Below are 20,784 nucleotides of genomic sequence, written 5' to 3'. Positions count from 1 at the left end.
ACATAGGAATACCTAATTATATAAAGCAAATATTAACAGACATAAAGGGAAAAATTGACAGTAATACAATACAAGTAGGGGACTTTTAACACTCTGGTTACTTCAATGGAAAGATCATCCAGACTGAAAATCAATAAGGAAACAGTGAGTTTGAATGACATATTCCATTAGATGGACTTAATAGATATATACAGAACATTTTATACAAAACAACAGAATACACATTTATTTCAAGTACATATGGAACATTCTCCAGGAAAGATGACAGGTTAGGCCACAAAACAAGTCTCAATAAACTTAAGAAGAATGAAATCATATCATGCATTTTTCCCACCACAATGGTATGAAACTAGAAATAGAAGGAAAAAAAGCTGGAAGAAAACCCCACAAACACATAGTGGTTAAACAACATATCACCAAACAACCAGTGGGTCAACAAAGAAATCAAAGAGCAAAAAAAAAAAAACAAAAAAACTAGAGACAAATGAAAATGGAAACTCATGGGTTCAAAATGTTTGAGAGGCAGCAAAAATAATTTTAAGAGTGCAGTCTATAGCAATATAGACCTACTTCAGGAACAAGAAAACTTATACACCCTTATACCTAAAGGAGCTGGAAAAAGAACAAAGCCCAAAGTTACGGAAGGAAGGAAATAATAAAGATTAGAGTGGAAATAAATGAAGTAGAGACTAAAAAAATAGTAGAAAAGATCAATGAAACTAAGGTGTGATTCTTTGGAAAGATAAACAAAATTGATAGACCTTTAGCCAGACTCATTGAGAGAGAGAGAGAGAGAGAGAGAGAGGACTCAAATACCCTCAGGATGAAAGAGAAGTTATAGCACCACAGAAATACAAAGGATTATAAGGGACTACCATGAAAAATTATATGCTAAATAATTTGACAACCTAGAGGAAATGGATAAATTCCTAGAAATTTACAAACTTCCATGACCAAACCAGGAAAAAATAGGAAGTTTAAATAGACTGATTACTTCCACCAACATTGAATCAGTAATAAAAAAACTTCCAACAAACAAAAGTTCTAGACCAGATGGTTTCACAGGTGAATTCTACCAAAAATAAAGAATTAATATCTATCCTTCAAAGTATCCCAAAAGTCTAAGAGGAAAGAATTCTTCCACATTTATTCTATAAGCCCAGCATTACCCTAATACCAAAACCAGACATAGATGCTACAAGAAAAAAAAAAAGAAAGAAAATTACAGACCAACATCCCTGATGAACATAGATGAAAAAATCTGTAACAAAATATTAGCAAAATGAATTTAAAATATATTGAAAGCATCATTCAGCATAGTCAAATGGGATTTATTTCAGGGATGCAAGGATGGTTCAGTATCTGCAAATCAATCAACAGGCTATGCCACATTAGAAAAATGAAAGATAAAAATTATGTAATCATCTCAATAGATGCAGAAAAAGCATTTGATAAAATTCAACATCTGTTCATATGAACTCTCAAGAAAATGAGTACAGAGGGTATGCACCTCAATATAATAAAGGCCATATACATCAAAACCACAGCTAACATCATACTCAGTGATGAAAAGTTGAAAGCTTTTCCTTTAAGATGAAGAACAAGAAAAGATGCCCATCCACTCTCACCACTTTCCTAGCTATAGCAATCAGACAAGAAAAAAAAAATCAAAGACATTCAAATTGATAAGTGTAAGTAAAACTGTCATTATTTACAGATGACCTGATACCATATATAGAAAACCCTAAAAACTCTACCAAAAAAAACTATTAGAACTGATAAATGAATTCAATAAAGTTGGAGGATACAAAGTTAATATTCAGAAATCTTTTATGTTTCTAAATAGTAATTATGAACTAGCAGAAAGAGAAATTAAGCAAACAATCCATTTACATCTGCATCCAAAAAAAGAATACGTAGGGATAAATTTAACCAAGGAGGTAAAAGACCTGTACTCTGAAGACACTGATGAAAGAAATTGAAGATAACAAATGTAAAGATATACCATGCTCATGGACTGGAGGAATTAATACTGTTAATATGGCCATACTACCCAAAGCAATCTACAGATTCAATGCAGTCCGGATCAAAATACCAATAGTATTTTCACAGAACTAGAACAAATAATCCTAAAATCTGTATGGAACCACAAAAGACAGCCAAAGCAATCTTGAGAAAGAAAAACGAAGCTGGAGATATCACAATGTCAGGTTTCAAACAATACTACAAAGCTATATTAAAACAGAATGGTACTGGTACAAAAACAGACACATGGATCAATGGAACAGAAGACAGAGCCCAAAAATAAACCCCACTCTTATATAGTGAATTAATCTACAGCAAATGAGGCCTGAATATACAATGGGAAAAAGACAGTTTCTTCAATAAATTATGTTAGGAAAACTAGATAGCTACATACCAGAGAATGAAACTGGATCACTTTCTTATACCATACACAAAAATAAACTCAAAATGGATTAAAGACCTAAATGTATAAAACTCCTAAATGAAAACATAGGCAGAGGCATCTGGGTGGCTCAGTCAGTTAAGTGTCTGACTTCAGCTCAGGTCATAATCTCATGGTTTGTGGGTTTGAGCCCCACACCAGACTCTGTGCTGACAGCTCAGAGCCTGGAGCCTGTTTTGGATTCTGTGTCTCCCTCTCTTCTCTGCCTCTCTCCTGCTAGTGCATGCACATAGTCTCTCTCTCAAAAACAAATAAACTTAAAAAAAAAAAAAAGCATAGGCAGTAAACTCTTGGACATCAGCCTTAGCAATATTTTTCTAGATGTCTCTCCAGGCAAGGGAAACAAAAGTAAAATAAACAGTTGTAACAATATCAACCTAAAAAGCTTTTGCACAGCAAAAGAAACTATCAACAAATGAAAAGGGAACCTAATGAATGAGAGAAGATATTTGTAATGATATTGTAAATGATACATCTGATCAGGAGTTAATATCTAAAATATATAATGAACACATATATCTCAACACCAAGAAAACAAATAATCCAATTTAAAATGGGCAGAGGGCCTAATTAGACATTTTTCCAGATAAGACATACAAATGGCCAACAGACACATGAAAAAACGTTCAACGTCACTAATCATCAGGGAGATGCAAATCCAAACCACAATGAGATCTCACCTCATACTAGTCAGAATGGCTAGTATCAAAAAGACAAAAAATAGCATTGGCAAGGATGTGGAAAAAAGCAAACCCTTGTTCACTGTTGGTGAGAATGTAAATTGGTACAGCCACTGTGGAAAACAGTGTAGAGATTCCTCAAGAGATTAAAAATAAAATACCATGTGATTTAGTAATTTCAGTTCTGAGTATTTACCCAAAGAAATTGCAAACACTAATTTGAAAAGATATGTGCACCCCTATGTTTACTGCAGCATTATTTACATTATTTACAATAGCAAAGATATGGATGCAACCCAAGTGTCCATAGATAGATAAAGAAGTTGTGATATTTATACACAACGGAATATTGCTCATCCATAAAAAGGAATGAAATCTTGCCATTTGTGACAACATGAATGGACCTAGAGTGATGCTAAATGAAATGAGAGAGGAACACAAATACTGTGTGATATCACTTATATGTAGAATCTAAAAAACATAACAGACACAGAACTGGTTTTCAGAGGGGAGGGGATTGGAGGAGGAATGGACAAAAGACACAAAGTGCATTAAGAGGTACAGACTTTCAGTTATAAAATAAGTCATGGGGATGAAAAGTACATCATAGGGAATGTAGTTAATATTCTAATTTTCTATGGTGATAGATGGTAATTAGATGTATGGTGATCATTTCATAATATATACAAATGTCAAATCATTCTGTTATAACCTGAAACTAATATTGTATGTCAACAGTACTTCAATTTAAAAAAATAAGTAAAAAAGGTGGTGATGTTCAAAGGTACAGAAACCTGAGCTCATTATCCAACCTCCTTGATTACTAATGGTGTGGCTCTAGGCAAGTCTTTGTTTCCTCCTCTGCAACTATAAAATGAGATTAATAGTTCCTACTCTATGTCACATAATTATTTTAAAAATCAAATAAAAGTAATGTACATAAAAATACTTTGTAAGGTGTAAAATCTGAAGTATTACCATTATTCTTATAGAGATCCTTTCATTCAAGGAACGTCAGTAGGGCTTCGATTCCTCAACTCAAAATTACCAAGAGGAAAGAACCAGAATTATTTTCTTTTTAGTTTCCTGAGACTGGTATATCTTCCATTGTAATTTTGTTAATGCCTTTGCCAAGTCACTCTTTGATTTCCATTATTTCTTTATATCAGTGTTCCTATTCTTAAATTTTTCCTGCAGCCTCTGCAGCAGGAAAGAAGCAAACTGAGTAGTACTTTGGTGTATTGGGTCTTGTCTTCTGTGCTAACAGGACCTGCTGTCGTCACTCTTTGAGAGACAGATCTGAGATTGGGGTGTTGTAGCTACTCCCAGAAAAGCCTGAATCTGTAATGCAATGCCACGTGTGTCTGCTTTACTATGCTTGTTGCACATCTTAATCTCTGTAAAATTGTGACAACTTGCTGTTCTTATTTGAGATTTCCATTTAACCTTCTTCAAGTTCGTTGGCCTTTTTAGGTCTTGATTTTCTCATCTATAAAATTGGGATAAAAATTATACTTACTTCACAGTATTGTAAAGATTAAAAGAATAATGTTGGGCACACAGTAAAGGCTCAATAAACGTTAACTATTATTATCATTACTAATTTGATAAAGCATTTATTATTCATACATGATGAGAGTACAGTTTTACTTAGAATTGAAAACATTGGGACCTTTGTAGAGTTTTCTTAGCAAATAAGTAGCAGAATTGAAATGCCTACTACAGGCATTTTGCCATTATGTCAGACCACTAGGCTACAGTGTTTACCTTACCTAGAAATAAATATGCTAAGTATTTGTTATGTTTCAAGTTGGACTTTCCTTAAAGATAACTTAATGTCGGGGCGCCTGGGTGGCGCAGTCAGTTAAGCGTCCGACTTCAGCCAGGTCACGATCTCGCGGTCCGTGAGTTCGAGCCCCGCGTCAGGCTCTGGGCTGATGGCTCGGAGCCTGGAGCCTGTTTCCGATTCTGTGTCTCCCTCTCTCTCTGCCCCTCCCCCATTCATGCTCTGTCTCTCTCTGTCCCAAAAATAAATTTTAAAATGTTGAAAAAAAATTAAAAAAAAAGATAACTTAATATCTTTAATAAACATACTTTATCTGGATTTTGCAAACAACAAACATTCTTACCTCTTACCTATTCCTTATATTGAAGAAAATATTTTAAATATTGGTCATTTTTGAATCTGCTAACCTCACAACAGTAATTTTAAATATCAACTACAGGTGTAGCCTAAATTTAATAACCTGCCTATATGCCATGTACTAGAATTTCATATAATTGAATCTGCATGAGGAAATTATATATCAAGTATAGATAAACTGCATATGTATTTATGCAAATTTTTCTTGGAGCTTTTAATCCGCCTCTGGAAATTTAAATTTATATGAATTTTCTAAGCTTTTAAGGGTATTTATTTCATTTATGAGACATGCTTAAGTTTGTATTTTATCAACATTTTTTTTCATGTTAATAGTATAGAGATTCTTTCACTGGAATTTATTTTTTAAAGGTTTACTTGCACATTTCCTTATTTCTCAAAATATTATTTTAAATGGGCAAATACACTCTAATTTTTTTATGGTAAAGTATGTCTACTAAATGGAGAAGAGTTAGTGAATTTACTTATATGTTAGATTAAATCAGTTTTTCTCTTCTGACCAATGTTTTAAAATAATGTTCAAATTCACTACCATGAAACCTATCTAAGACACTATCCAATCACTGTCTCTTTACAGTACAATTGATTCTATCACGATTTTTAAGTATTCCTGTCTATAGTTATTTTTATAAAATGAACTTGTTTTCATAAAGTGTATGGAAACTAAATCAAAAGCTTCAAAAACATCTATAGATGGATACTTGGGTTGCATCCATATCTTCACTATTGTAAATAATGCTGCAGTAAACACAGGGTGCATGTGTCTTTTCAAATTAGTGTAAATACTAGTACCGGAATTATTGGATCATATGGTATTTCCATTTTTATTTATTTTTTTATTTTTTATTTTATTTTTTAAAATTTATGTCCAAATTAGCATACAGAGAAACAATGATTTCAGGAGTAGATTCCTTAATACCCCTTACCCATTTAGCCCATCCCCCCTCCCAGAACCCCTCCAGTAACCCTCAGTTTGTTCTCCATATTTATGAGTCTCTTCTGTTGTGTCCCCCTCCCTGCTTTTATATTATTTTTGTTTCCCTTCCCTTATGTTCATCTGTTTCTGTCTCTTAAAGTCCTCATATGAGTGAAGTCATATGATTTTTGTCTTTCTCTGACTAATTTCACTTAGTATAATACCCTCGAGTTCCATCCACATAGTTGCAAATGACAAGATTTCATTATTTTTGATTGCTGAGTAATACTCCATTGTGTGTGTGTGTGTGTGTACACACACACACACACCACATTTTCTTTATCCATTTGTCCATCGATGGACATTTGGGCTCTTTCCATACTTCGGCTATTGTTGATAGTGCTGCTATAAACATGGGGGTGCATGTGTCCCTTTGAAACAGCACACCTGTATCCCATGGATAAATGCCTAGTAGTGCAATTGCTGGGTCCTAGGGTAGTTCTATTTTTAGTTTTTTGAGGAACCTCCATACTGTTTTCCAGAGTGGCTGCACCAGCTTGCATTCCCACCAACAATACAAAAGAGATCCTCTCTCCACATCCTCGCCAACATCTATTGTTGCCTGAGTTGTTCATGTTAGCCATTCTGACAGGTGTAAGGTGGTATCTCCTTGTGGTTTTCATTTGTATTTCCCTGATGATGAGTGATGTTGAGCATTTTTTCATGTGTCGGTTGGCCATCTGGATGTTTTCCTTGGAGAAGTGTCTGTTCATGCCTTTTGCCTGTTTCTTCACTGGATTATTTGTTTTTTTGGGTGTTGAGTTTGATAAGTTCTTTATAGATTCTGGATACTAACCCTTTATCTGAAATGTCATTTGCAAATAGCTGCTCCCATTCTGTCAGTTGCCTTTTAGTTTTGCTGATTGTTTTCTTCGCTTTTAATAAAAAGCAGAAGCTTTTTATTTTGATGAGGTCTCAGTAGTTCATTTTTGCTTTTGTTTCCCTTGCCTCCGGAGACATATTGAGTAAGAAGTTGCTGCAGCCAAGATCAAAGAGGTTTTTGCCTGCTTTCTCCTCAAGGATTTTGATGGCTTCCTGTCTTACATTGAGGTCTTTCATCCATTTTGAGTTTATTTTTGTGTATGGTGTAAGAAAGTTGTCCAGGTTCATTCTTTTGCATGTTGCTGTCCAGTTTTCCCAGCACCACTGTCTTTATTCCATTGGATATTCTTTCCTGCTTTGTAAAAGATTAGTTGGCCATACATTTGTGGGTCCATTTCTAGGTTCTCTATTCTGTTCCATTGATCTGAATATCTGTTCTTGTGCCATCCATTTAAATTTTTTGAGATGTTTTCCAGTGTTTTCCACATTGGCTGAACCAGTTTACATTCCCACCAATACTCCACAAGGGTTCTTTTTTTTCCACATGCTCACCAACATGGATGGACTTAAAGGGTATTGCACTAAGGGAAATAAGTCAGAGAAAGATACCATATGATTCCACTTCTTTGTGAAATCTGAAGAACAAAACTAATGAACAAGGAAAAAGCCTAGACGTATAACTACAGAGAACAAACTGATGGTTGCCTGAGAGGAAGGGTAAAGGGGGGATGGGAAACAACAGGTGAAGGTAAGTGGGAGATACAGGCTTCCAGCTATGGAATGAATAAGTCATGGGGATGGAAAGGTATAGCATAGGGAATATAGTCAATGCTATTTTAATGGAATTACGTGGTGAGAGATGGTAACTACACTTATGGTGAGTGTAGCATACGTAAAAATTTATTGAATCAATATGTTACACACCTGAACGTAATGTAACTGTGTGTGTCAAATACACTGAAATTTAAGAAAAAAAAAGTTTCAAAAACGAAATGCTTTAAAATGTAAAGGAATACTTGTCTAAACAATAAATGTGTTTGTTCCAAAAAAAAAATTCTGTAATGATTCATAAGAAATAGTTGCAGGGGAACTTCTTGGGAAAATGACAAGAAGAAGATGCTAAATTTACCTCATCCCATGGATACAACTAGATAACACCCACATCAATGTAAAAACCCAGAAAATGACTCAAAAACTGTCAGAATAGACTCTTCACAGCTAATTGTAGACAAGGGGCGGCAAAGAAGGTATAAAGGGCAGAGACATGGTGGGGAGCTAAAGAGACCCACAAGAGTATCCTCAGGAGAGAGAGACCCTGCAGGCTCACAGAGGAAAGAGAAACAGACCGTCACACAAAACACTACAGTCATGGGAAACCCACATGGGGAAGACAAACCCCCACATTTTGGCTTTGAAAACCAGAGAAGCCTAATTTTATAAGTTCTTACAACCAGCAGGGCTTAACACTTAGAATGTTAAAATTTAGTGGGTTCTCTGGGAGAACTTGGAGGATGGAGTCCCCACCCTTAAAGAGCATAATAAACAGTCAAACAGAGATACAGAATATAAGAAGCAGTTTGAAAAACACTTGGGGTATATCAGAAGGAGATTTATTTACTAATCTCAGTGTGTGCTGGGGGTGGCAGGGATCTCTAGGAGACTTCTCTAGGAAGCAAAAGGAGCTGGCAGGCACCACTTTGCTCCCCTGCCCGACCCCCAGCCTAGATACATGACACCTGGGGGAAACAGCTCAGTGCCAACACTCTCCACCTAACTTACTAATCCTCCTTTGCATTCTCCAGTGGACATGCCCCTCCAATATGCCTTTGGCTAGAGCCTATCCAAAGTGGTGCCACAAGCATGGCAGTGTACCAGCAGCTGTGACAGGGACCAGCACCACTTCAAAGTGGTCCAGCTGGTCTTGGAGAGAGAAGAAGATAACCACAAACACCAGTCCAAATGCAGCCCCAGCAGTGGGCTGGGGGAAACCAGTTGGTCAGACTGCAGGCCCCACCCACCAACAGAAGCTCCTCAGTGGACAACACAGGGAAAGTGCCCTGTGCTACTGCATCTCTGGCAAATACCTGTTCTGGCTCAGCTGAAGCCCAAGGTGGCCCCAGACTGGCCCACTAACAACACAGGGATTGCCCTGTCCACAGAGGCAGAGTCATTGCAGACAACTGCACTGAAGCAAAAGTGGCTCAACTGCAATAGTCAGGCACAACAACATTCATGAAGCACCAGGTTCTGGTGAACAGGGGACCCTGGAATCCAGGGCACTACAGTACCTCTTCTTCACAAGGCCACTATTTTCAAAAGCAGGAGACATACCTGACTTTCCTAATACAATGAAACAGAGTTTGAAAAAATGAGACAGAAGAATATGTCCCAAATGAAAGAACAGAACAAAAATCACAGCAAGAGAGCTAAACAAAATGGAAATAAGTCATATGCCTCACAGAGAATTTAAAGTAATGGTCATAAAGATACTTGCTAGACTTGAGAAAAGAGTGGAGGACCTCAGAGAGACCTTTAACAAAGATCTATAAAACAAAAAAGAATCAATCAGAGATTAACTCAATAGCAAAGTAAAAATACACTAGATGGAATAAACAGAAGACTAGAAGAAGCAGAAGAATGGATTGGCAACTTGGAGGAAAGCAAGCTGAAAGAAAAAATAATGAAAAATGAAAATAGATATAAGGAACTCAGTGACACCATCAAGTGTAATAACATTTGCATTATAGGGATCTCAGAAAGAGAAGAGAAAAGCAGGCAGAAAATTTATGTGAAGAAATAACAGCTGAAAACTTCCCAAACCTGGGAAAAGAAACAAATCTAGATCCAGGAGGCACAGAGAGCCCCCAACAAAATCAACCTAAGGAGGTCTGCACCAAGACACGTAATTAAAATGGCAAAAAGTACTGGTTGAGAATTTTAAAATCAGCAAGAGAAAAGAAAACAGTTACTACAAGGGAAATCCCATAAGGCTGTCAGATTTTTCAGCAGGAATTTTGCAGGCTGCAAGAGAGTGGCATAATATATTCAAAGTGCTGAAAGGAAAATATCTGGTGCCAAGAATATCTAGTGAAGCTGTCATTTAGAGTAGAATGAGAGGGGGTGCCTGGGTGGCTCAGTCAGTTAAGCATCCGACTTCAGCTTGGGTCATGCTCTCACAGTTTGTGGGTTCAAATTCCGCCTCGGGCTCTGTGCTGAGAGCCCAGAGCCTAGAGCCTACTTCAGATTCTGTCTCCCTCTCTCTCTGCCCCCCCTCCACTCACCATCTCTTTCTGTCTCTCAAAAAATGAATAAAAACGTTAAAAAATATTTTTAGACTAGAAGGAGAGTTTCCCAGACAAAAGTTAAAAGAATTCGTGACCATTAAAATAGCCCTATGAAAAATATTAAACAGGACTCTGGGTGGAAAGGAAAGCCCATGAGCAGGAGTAGGAAAAGTAGGAAGCACAAGAGCAGTAAAATTAAGTTTATATGTAAAAATCAGGAGATTCACAAAATAAAAGGATGTGAAGTATGACATCATATACTTAAAACATGGGTGGGGAAGAGTAAAGAATGGGTTCAAACTAAATATAGACTTAATATAGACTACTATATGCATAAGATGTTACATATATATATACCTAATGGTAACAACAAGTCAAAAACTAGTAACAGATATGCAAAAAAAGAGATACAGAGACAGAGAGAGAAGGGAATCCAAGTATATCACTAAAGAAACCCAGTAAATCATGAGAGAATAAGGCAAGAGAATAAAGGAACAAAGAACTACTAAAACAACCATAAAACAAGTATCAAATGGCAATAAATGCAACCTATGAATAATTACCTTGCTACATTCAAAAAGAAAGAGTGACTGGGGCACCTGGGTGGCGCAGTCGGTTAAGCGTCCGACTTCAGCCAGGTCACGATCTCGCGGTCCGTGAGTTCGAGCCCCGCGTCAGGCTCTGGGCTGATGGCTCAGAGCCTGGAGCCTGTTTCCGATTCTGTGTCTCCCTCTCTCTCTGCCCCTCCTCCATTCATGCTCTGTCTCTCTCTGTCCCAAAAATAAATAAACATTGAAAAAAAAAATTTAAAAAAAAAAAAGAAAGAGTGAGGGAATGGATTAAAAAAAGCAAGACCATCTATATGCTACCTATAAGCGACTCATTTCAAACCTAAAGACACATGGAGATTGAAAGTGAACTGACAGAAAAGCATTTATCATGCAAATGGAAGTGAAAAGAAAGCCAGGGTAGCAATAGGCATATAATACAAAATGGACTTTAAAACAGATTATAACAACAGACCAAAAAAAGGACACTATATATTCATTAAAAAAACAATCCAAGAAGATATAAACAATGATAAATATTTATACATCAACATGGGAGCACCCAAATACATAAAGCAGCTAGTAACAAACATAAAGGAAGTAATTGAGAGTAATACAATAATAGTAGGGAACTTTAACACCTCACTTACGTCAATGGATAGATCACCCAAACAGAAAATCAACAAGGAAACATTGGCTTTGGATGACACATTGGACCAGATGGATCTAACAGATATTCAGAACATTCTATCCTAAAACAGCAGAATTCACATTCTCTTCAAGTGCACATGAAACATTCTCCAGAATAGAGCACATATTAGGCCACACAACAAGTCTCAATAAATTAAAAAAGACTGAAGTCATAATACTATGTGTCTATTCTGACCACAACCCTATGAAACTAGAAGTCAGTTACAAGAAAAAATATGGAAGAATACAACTACCTGGAGGTTAAGTAACATGCTATTAAACAATGAATGGGCCAACCAAGAAACCAAAAAGGAAATAAATACAGAGAGAATGGAAATAAATATAGACAGACAACGAAAATGAAAACATAATGGTCCAGAATCTTTGGGATGCAGCAAAAGTTGTTCTAAAAGGGAAGTTTAGAGCAATACAGGCCCACCTCAAGAAGCAAGAAAAATCTCAAACTAATCTTTCACCTAAAGAAACTAGAAAAAGAACAAACAAAACCCAAAACCAGTAGAAGGAAGGAAATAATAAAATCAGTGAAACCAGGAGCTAGTTCTTTGAAAAGATCAACAAAATTGATAAACGTTTAGCCAGATCATGGGAGGAAAAAAAAAGTGAGAGGACTGAAACACATAAAATCAGAAATGATAGAGGCAAAATAATCGACACCATAGAAATACAAAGGATTATAAGAGAATATTATGAAAAATCATATGCTATCAAATTGGACAACTTAGAAGAAACAGACAAATTCCTACATACCTAGAACCTCCCAGAACTGAATCAGGGAGAAACAGAAAAATTGAACAGACTGATTATCAGCAATGAAAATGAGTCAATAATCAAAGACTCCCAACAAACAAAAATCCAGGACCAGACGGCTACACAGGTGAATTCTACCAAACATTTAAGGAAGTTAATACCTTGTTCTCAAAATATTCCAAAAAATAGAAGAGTAAGGAAAGCTTTCAAATTCATTCTAGGAGGCCAGCATTACCACGATGTCAAAATCAGATAAAGACCCTACAAAAAGGAACTATAGGCCAAAGCTCTGATGAACATAGATACAAAAATCCTCAACAAAGTATTAGCAAACAGAATTCAAAAATACATTAAGAAAAGTATTCACCGTGATCAAGTGGGATTTATTCCTGGGATCAAGGATGGTTCAATATCCACAAATTATCATCAGTGTGATGCATCACATCAACAAGACCAAGGATAAAAACCATATGATCACTTCAGTAGATGCAAAAAACAAAAAAACAAAAAAACAAAAAAAAAAACATTTCACAAATCATAACATGCATTCATGATAAAAAGTCTCAACAAAGTAAGTTTACAGGGAACATACCTCAACATAATAAAGTCTGTATATGAAAAACCTACAGTTAACATCATTGAACTAAGTGAAAAACTGAGAGCTTTTCCTCTAAGAGTAGGAAAAAGAAAGGATGTCCACTGTCACCTCTTTTATTCAGCATGGTACTAGAAGTCCTAACCACAGCAATGAGACAAAAAGAAATAAAAGGCATCCATATTGCTAAGGAAGAAGTAAATCTGTCACTACTTGTAGATGACATGATCCTATATGTAGAAAACCCTAAAGACTCCGTTAAAAAACCGATCAATGAATTCCATAAGGTTGCAAGATACAAAGTCAATATATTGAAATCCATTGCATTTCTGTACAGTAACAATGAAGTAGTAGAAAGAGATAGTAAGAAAACAATCCCGTTTAAAATTTCACCAAAAATAATAAAATACCTGGAAGTAAACTTAACCAAGGAGGTAAAAGAACTATACTATGAAAACTATAAAACATTGATGAAAAAAGACAACATAAACAAATGGAAAGATGTGCCATGCTTGTGGGTTAGAAGAATTAGTATTGTTAAAATGTCCATACTACCCAAAGCAATCTTCAGATTTTAATGTAATCCCAAACCAAATAGCAATATCATTTTTCACAGAACTAGAACAGCCCTCAAATGTGTATGGAACCAGAAAAAAAGACCCTGAAACAGCTAAAGCAATCTCGTGAAAGAATAAAACTGGAGGTATCACAATCCCAGATTTCAAGATGTACTACAAAGCTGTGGTAACCACAACAGTATGGTACTGGCATAAAAATAGACACACAGATCAATGAAACAGAATAGATAGCCCAAAAATAAACCTGCAATCATGTGGTCAATTAATCTTTGACAAAGGAGGTGAGAATATGTAATGAGAAAAAGATAGTCTCTTCAACAATGGTGTTGGGAAACTGGACAGCTACATGCAAAAGAATGAAACTGGACTACTTTCTCACACCACACACAAAAATAAACTCGAAATGGATTAGGGCTTAAATGTGATGCCTGAAACCATAAAAATTCTAGAAGAGAGCAAAGGGAATAACCTCTTTGACATTACCCATAGCAACATTTTTCTAATAATGTCTCCTAGGGCAAGGGAAACAAAAACAAAAATAAACTATGGGGACCCACCAAAATAAAAAGCTTCTGCATAGCATAGGAAACAGTCAACAAAACTAAAAGACAGTCTACTGAATGGGAGAAGACATTCACAAATGACATGTCTGAGAAAGGGTTAATATCCAAAAAATATAAAGAACTTATGCAACTCAGCACCAAAAAACCAAATAATGCAATTAAAATATGGGCAGAAGACATGAACAGATAGTTCTCCAAAGAAGACATCCAGATGGTCAACAAACCCATGAAAAGATGCTCAACATCACTAATCATCAGAGAAATGCAAATCAAAACCATAATGAAATATCACCTCACACCTGTCAGGATGGCTAAAATAAAAAACACAAGAAACAACAAGTATTGATGAGGATGCAGAGAATAAGGAACCCTCATGCATTGTTGGTGGATTACAAACTGGAGCATCCCCTTTGGAAAACAGCATGGAGGATCTCCAAAAAATTTTAAAAAAAAATAGAAGACCGTATGATTCAGTAATTCTGCTATAGGGTATTTACCCATGAAATATGAAAATGCTAATTCAAAAAGATATATGCAGCATTTATGTTTATTGCAGCATTATTTACAACAGCCAAACTATGGAAGCAAGCTGTTTATTGATAGATAAATGGATAATTGAGGATGTGGTATATATATACACAATGGAATATTACTCAGCCATAAAGAAATAAGTCTTGCCATTTGCAACAGCATGGATGGACCTAGAAGTTATAATGCTAAATGAAATAAGTCAGAGAAAAACAAATACCATATGGCTTCACTCATATATGGAATTTAAAAAACGAAACAAATTGAAGAAAAAAAGAGACAAACCAAAAAACAGACTCTTAATTACAGAGAACAAACTGATGATTACCAGAGGGAAGGTGGGTGGAGGGATGGGTGAACTAGGTAAAGGGATTAAGAGTACACTTAGCAAGATGAGCAGAGAGTAATGTGTAGAATTGATGAATCACTATATTGTATACCTGAAACTAATAAAACACTATGTTATTTATACTGGAATTTAAAAAATTTTTCAGTTTTTTGGGATAAAGTTGGGTAAGGTGGGAAACAGGAGGCTTTTTCATTTTAACTTGTATCTGTATGTAATCTCATTACCACATTGCTATTTTTTTTTTTTTTAACCTCAACAAGGGTTAACTAGCAGGGAGATTCTGGACCTTATTTTTTTCTATTAATACTAACTTTTATTTAGAATAGAATAGTTTGCAAATATAATATAAAAAATGAAAATGGCTAGTAATGACAGATGTATCAAGTTTCTTAGACAATGACAAAATCTAGTTTTGTTTAGATAAGTAAAAACTGATAAAGCCTTTACTCTTACACATATATTTTTCAAAATAATATATTTTATAATGTATCTGTATGATGATGTTATTATTAACCTTTGGTTGTATCTTCCTTTCAGCAATTTTACCTGCTCAGGAATGGAAACCTCCTCTTCCTGCTTATGATTTTCTAAGTATGATGGATGCCGCAGCATCTCAACATCCCACAAGGAAAGAGCCTGAGTGTACAAAAGAAACTAACATGCAAAAGAATGATAAAAAACAACATGAAGATAAATCAACAATCAGAAAAGAACCAGTTGAAACACTGAGAATAAAGCATTGGAATAGAAGTAATTGGTTTAAAGAAGGAGACAAATCATTTAGGCATGACAATAAAGAATTGTGATGCTCAAAAGAGTTATGAGCTGGTTTCATAGGGCTGTGGAGAGCTTTACAAAGTCTTTGTAGCTTATTTGGTAGACTGAAGAATTTATTATAAATTAATACTAAATCACTTCCAGTCTCTAGGCCATTGTTGTCCAATGGAAATATAATGTGAGCCATATATGTAACTTAGAATTTTATAGTAGCACCTTTAAAAAAAGTAAAAGCAGATGAAATTAATTTTAATATTTCACCAAGTATACCCAAACTAGCTCAGTTAACATAAAATTACAATATTTTTACATTCTTTTTTTTCTGTCAAGTCTTCAAAATCCAGTGCGTATTTCACCCTCACTGTGCATCTCCCTTCCGATGTGACTAGTGACTGACTACTGTATTGGAAGTTCAGCTCTAGACAAAAACTGGTATAATTAATTTAACTTGGGTCTAGCCATGATATATTTTGAATTAGAATAAAAATTTAACTCTAGGTTAATCATAGTTGACTTCAGAGTGTTATCATACAGCTGGAAGTTGTATTTGCTTTGTTGTAGACATGATGTTAAAACCAGTGTTTTTAAACCAAGGAGTTTTGCCCCGAGGGGACATTTTGCAATGTCAAGAGACATTTTTGCTTGTGACTAGGGGTATTACTAGCATCTAGGGGTGGGTAGAGGCCACGGATGCTGCTAGATACCCTATCATGCATTGGACAGCCCCTCACAACAAAGAATTATCCTGCCCAAATATCAGTAGCGCCAAGGTTGAGTAATCTTGTTTGAAACTAACCTGTGGTAGAATATTCTTATTCTGCTTAGTTATATTTGAAAAAAATCTTGGATATTAAAGATAAATACATATTAGGTAGTCTTATCCCAATTATATCTGAACACAACCATATCTTTTATTATAAATTCTTTTTTATATTTTTGAACAGTAATGAGATAACACTAAAAATGACTCAGGATGAGATGTACACACACACACACACACACACACACACACACACACAATTATATACATTATATATAGTTGTGTATGATAATCTATATAACCTTGTATGTTTATAATATATAAAAATGTATATAAGAGAATCTTAAAACCTCTTAATTCTACAAGTTATATTGCTAAGTTGAAGAGAATTTAAACATTCTGCTATCCTCTTCACAAAAAGGCTCCCCGATCTAAGTCATGTGTGAAATGTACCTTTGTAAGCTTTGGAAAAATCATTTGGTCTCCCTCATCTATATAATGGAGAGGAGAAGCCATAGAGCCTCATCTATATAATGAGAGGGAAAGATTAGCCAAAAAATTAATTTTTCATTCCAAAAGCACTTACTTGTCAGGGTGATCTGTTTGTAGCAGTTTGTCTCATTTTTGCTTGGTGCATATTTTTGAGACATTTGTTGAGAACATCGTACTTTGCGCTCCACTATATTTCTCCCTTTTAATACCTCCTTGGGGTATCTGGTTCTTGAAATTTTCTGCACATACAGTTTGCCTAGTACAATTGGGTTCATAAATAGAATCTTAAAAAGCAAAAATAGCTATATTTCATTGTAACATAGATCATTTGCTACTGTTAGCACCCCCTTCTTGATATTTTTCCCGTAGCATGTAATGGATATTATTTCAGTTCATTCTCATTTGTTTTGATTTCTAACATGGGAGATTTGAGAATGAACTCTAATTATAGTTGTAGCAATAAAATAACACTAGCCTAACCATTAGAAAATGCTAATTAACTATAAGCACACAGAAACATAAAATCGATTATTGTACCATACCCAATTTGACAGTTGTTGACATGTTCTTTTAATAATTTCAAATAAAGTATCAAGATTTCAGGCTACCTATGTTCAAAAGCTTCCTTTGACCTCCGTCATGTCCTCTGTTGGACCTGTATCAATGGATACTGTATTATCAATTGACCTGTATTACCCTGTATCAGTTGGGTTTCTTTGGTTGCAGGTAACAGAAACTTAAGCAAAATGGGAATATTGGGTAATTCACAGAGTTAGAGGAAAAATTAAGCCACATTTTAAGAAGATGGGAACCAAGGCTGTTCTAGGATCGATGTATGAGAAACTAACAGCTCAGTGATGAATCAGTTCCAACTGCTTTTCTATCTTTTGTGACTCAGGGCATCCTGGGAAACTTGGATAGGAGAAGAGTGGGCACTTTAATTGGGAGCCCTAACCAGACTTTCACAAAAGTGAAAATCTCACAAAAGAAATCTAGATTCTGGGGGCACGTGGGTGGCTCAGTCAGTTGGTGTTCAGCTCTTGATTTCAGCTCAGATCATGATCTCCCAATTCATGAGATGGAGCCCTACATCAGGCTCTGCATGACAGCATGGAGCCTGCTTGGGATTCTCTCTCTTCCTCTCTCCTGCCCCTCCCCTTGTGCTCTCTTCCTCAAAGTAAATAAGTAAACATAAAAAAAAAAAAAAAGAAAGAAAAAAATCTAGATTCTGTTTACCAGAAAGTGAGAGTGAATGTAGTGAGTTTTCTCACAATACCACTTGCTGTTCTTCTATCTGTTCTTTGTATCCTTTTCAGGGTTTTCTGTCATATACTCCTGTTCATTTTTGAGAGCTTCAAAAGCCCTCTCTCTAACACCCAAGTGGTTATAGTTTTCCTAAATGTCGCCCCCACACACAACCCAGCCTTCTAGAAGACTTGGTGGCCACTTCACATGTACATTCTGCAGAATGTCTCTCATGAATCAGATTCTTTCACCCTCTCTGGCCTCACCTATGCTGGAAGGTCAGCATTCTTAGTCCACTGCTTCCAGCTCTGTGATAAAACATCCCATGGACAGTTTTTCAAAATTCTTAGAGTTCCTCATCTGAGCTTATGCTGCTTTAAAAAGCTAAACATGTACATTAGCAGAACAATAGACTTTACAAATCAGTAAGTGTCTATCTTTGGCAATAGAAAGTAATCAAATAGGTATACCTTGGGAGCTGTGTCTCCCCTTAAGATGTAGAAAGCTGCAAGAGAATGTTACCCCATCCTAACAACAAGAAATCATAATTAAAATTTTTTAATGTTTATTTATTTTTGAGAGAGAAAGAGACACAACATGAGTAGGAGAGGGGCAGAGTGAGAGGGAGACACAGAATCTGAAGGAGGTTCCAGGCTCTGAGCTGTCAGCACAGAGCCTGATGCAGGGCTGGAAGCCACAAACCACAAGATCATGTCCTGAGCTGAAGTCAGATGCTCTAACAACTGAACCACCCAGGTGCCCCATAAATCATAATTTTCCTTAACACCCATCAGAGAAGGTAACCAAAGGAACTCAACAAGACCTTTCAAGGGGAGACAGGATACATGAATAGTTTCCCCTTTGGCAGAGAATAGAATACTAAAGCAGAAAGATACATATATCTTTGGAAGAGTCTAAGATTTTACTTTACCTTCAAATTATAAGTTAGTGTGCCACAGTTTCCTGAATCAGAGAAAAAGGACTTTATTACTCACTGTAATAGCATTTATCAGAGGGTCAGTATTTGTACTAGATCTCTGATCCCCAATCCCACAGTGCCATCAGAAGAGGGCCAGGTGAAACCTATATAGGCAGTGGGTTGCACTGCAAGGGAGGAACCCTGAGCTCAGAGAACCTAAATATTTTGTAATAGGTATTAAGCATGCTTGCCCTTAGCTCTTGAGGGAGACATCTTTATGATAGTAGACAGTAATCAAACCTATCTGTATTTTCCCAGGCTGAAAATGTGGTCCAAAATGAAGTCAGTGCTTCTATTCATAAATCACTTGGAAATAGGAGACCCTGGAAGAATTGTCTTCCAACAGGAATCACCTGAATTTTTATTCTTTAAAGGCCAAATGTGGATTAAAATATACCCTTAGAATAAGTGGGAGCCCTGATATGACAGTAATTAACATTCATTCACTCAGGGTTTCCTTCCTATAAATCTCCACTGGGTACTAAGGAGAACCCCTAGGGAAGGAGCTTGGTAGGAAGAGATCCCTCAGGGACAAAACATGCAGGTAATGGTTGATGGAATGGTATTGCATGATGGACGTGAAACACTACTCACTTCCTCAGACCTTTCTCTGGTATAAGAAAGCAATTAGACACTGGTGGAGACAGAGCAAACCTTCCTGCATCCAGGGCCCATTGCCTCTGGGGAAGGGGTAAGTACAAAACTTTTTGCCCTTAGAGAGAGGAAGAACATCTCTTAGGCCCAGGATCCTGCCCCAATACCAAGCAGAAATCTATTACTGGGAGGACATAAGAACACTTCTGTCCAAGAACTGTGAGTAGTGCCTCTGCCATGTTTAGCTGCCATGGGGGAGGAGCCAGAAATTCTGAGAAGGTACTACCACAGGTACCAAGTACAACAGACCCTACCTAAGTCTGAGAATGGCCAAGGAGAACCAAGAACTTCTACCCCCACCCATCATCAGCTCAATATGAAATAATAAACAATAGCAGTTTGTGACTTTGGGAAGCACAAGATTGTGGGATGACACAGGCAACCAGGGCTTGCTGAAAGCTGAGGGTAGAGCCAGGAAATAAACCTCTGGCACTTGGGTCCGACTCCAAGTACAAGATGACAGCAGCCCATCCCTAAAGGAACACACAGACCATAGTATGATAAAAGTAAAAATAACAAAATCAAAACCAGTTTCAACTGACTAGATTTGCTCAGACCTTCACACTAATGGCCAGGTGTAGACATTATTCATCTGTCTCTACTAATCTCCACAGATGTTTGACATTCAGTCAAAAATTCTAAGACTAAAAGAAATGTAAGAAAAAACCCATTGTGAAGAGATGAAGCATGATGGAACTAAACTCAGAGACTCCCAAATATTGGAACTGTGAGGCTGAGACCATAAAGTAACTGGGATTGAGGTGTTAAAGGATTTTATGGAAAAGATGGACAACCTGCCTGAACAATGGTAAATTTTAATTGGGATGGAAATGCTAGAGATGACAAAACATGCTAACAGCAATGAAGA

General features: G+C 36.3%; 1 protein-coding gene across 3 annotated transcripts in view; it reads left to right on the top strand.

The window, feature by feature from the left end:
- TXNDC16 (thioredoxin domain containing 16) overlaps positions 1-17,645 on the top strand; it is a 143,108-nt gene extending 125,463 nt beyond the window's left edge. For 2 of the 3 annotated variants that reach the window (XM_043556159.1, XM_043556158.1), the window contains exon 21: positions 15,547-17,645. In XM_043556159.1, the coding sequence (XP_043412094.1) occupies positions 15,547-15,815 (269 nt within the window). In that variant the 3' untranslated portion in view covers positions 15,816-17,645. The remainder of the gene's footprint in view (positions 1-15,546) is intronic. The other variant, XM_043556160.1, reaches the window with a different exon arrangement.
- The last annotated feature ends 3,139 nt before the right edge of the window (positions 17,646-20,784 follow it).

This window comes from Prionailurus bengalensis, chromosome B3 (genome assembly GCF_016509475.1).
Source record: "Prionailurus bengalensis isolate Pbe53 chromosome B3, Fcat_Pben_1.1_paternal_pri, whole genome shotgun sequence".
NCBI lineage: Eukaryota > Metazoa > Chordata > Mammalia > Carnivora > Felidae > Prionailurus > Prionailurus bengalensis.
Note: the sequence above shows the minus strand (reverse complement) of the source record. Positions and strands in the feature narration are given on the sequence as shown.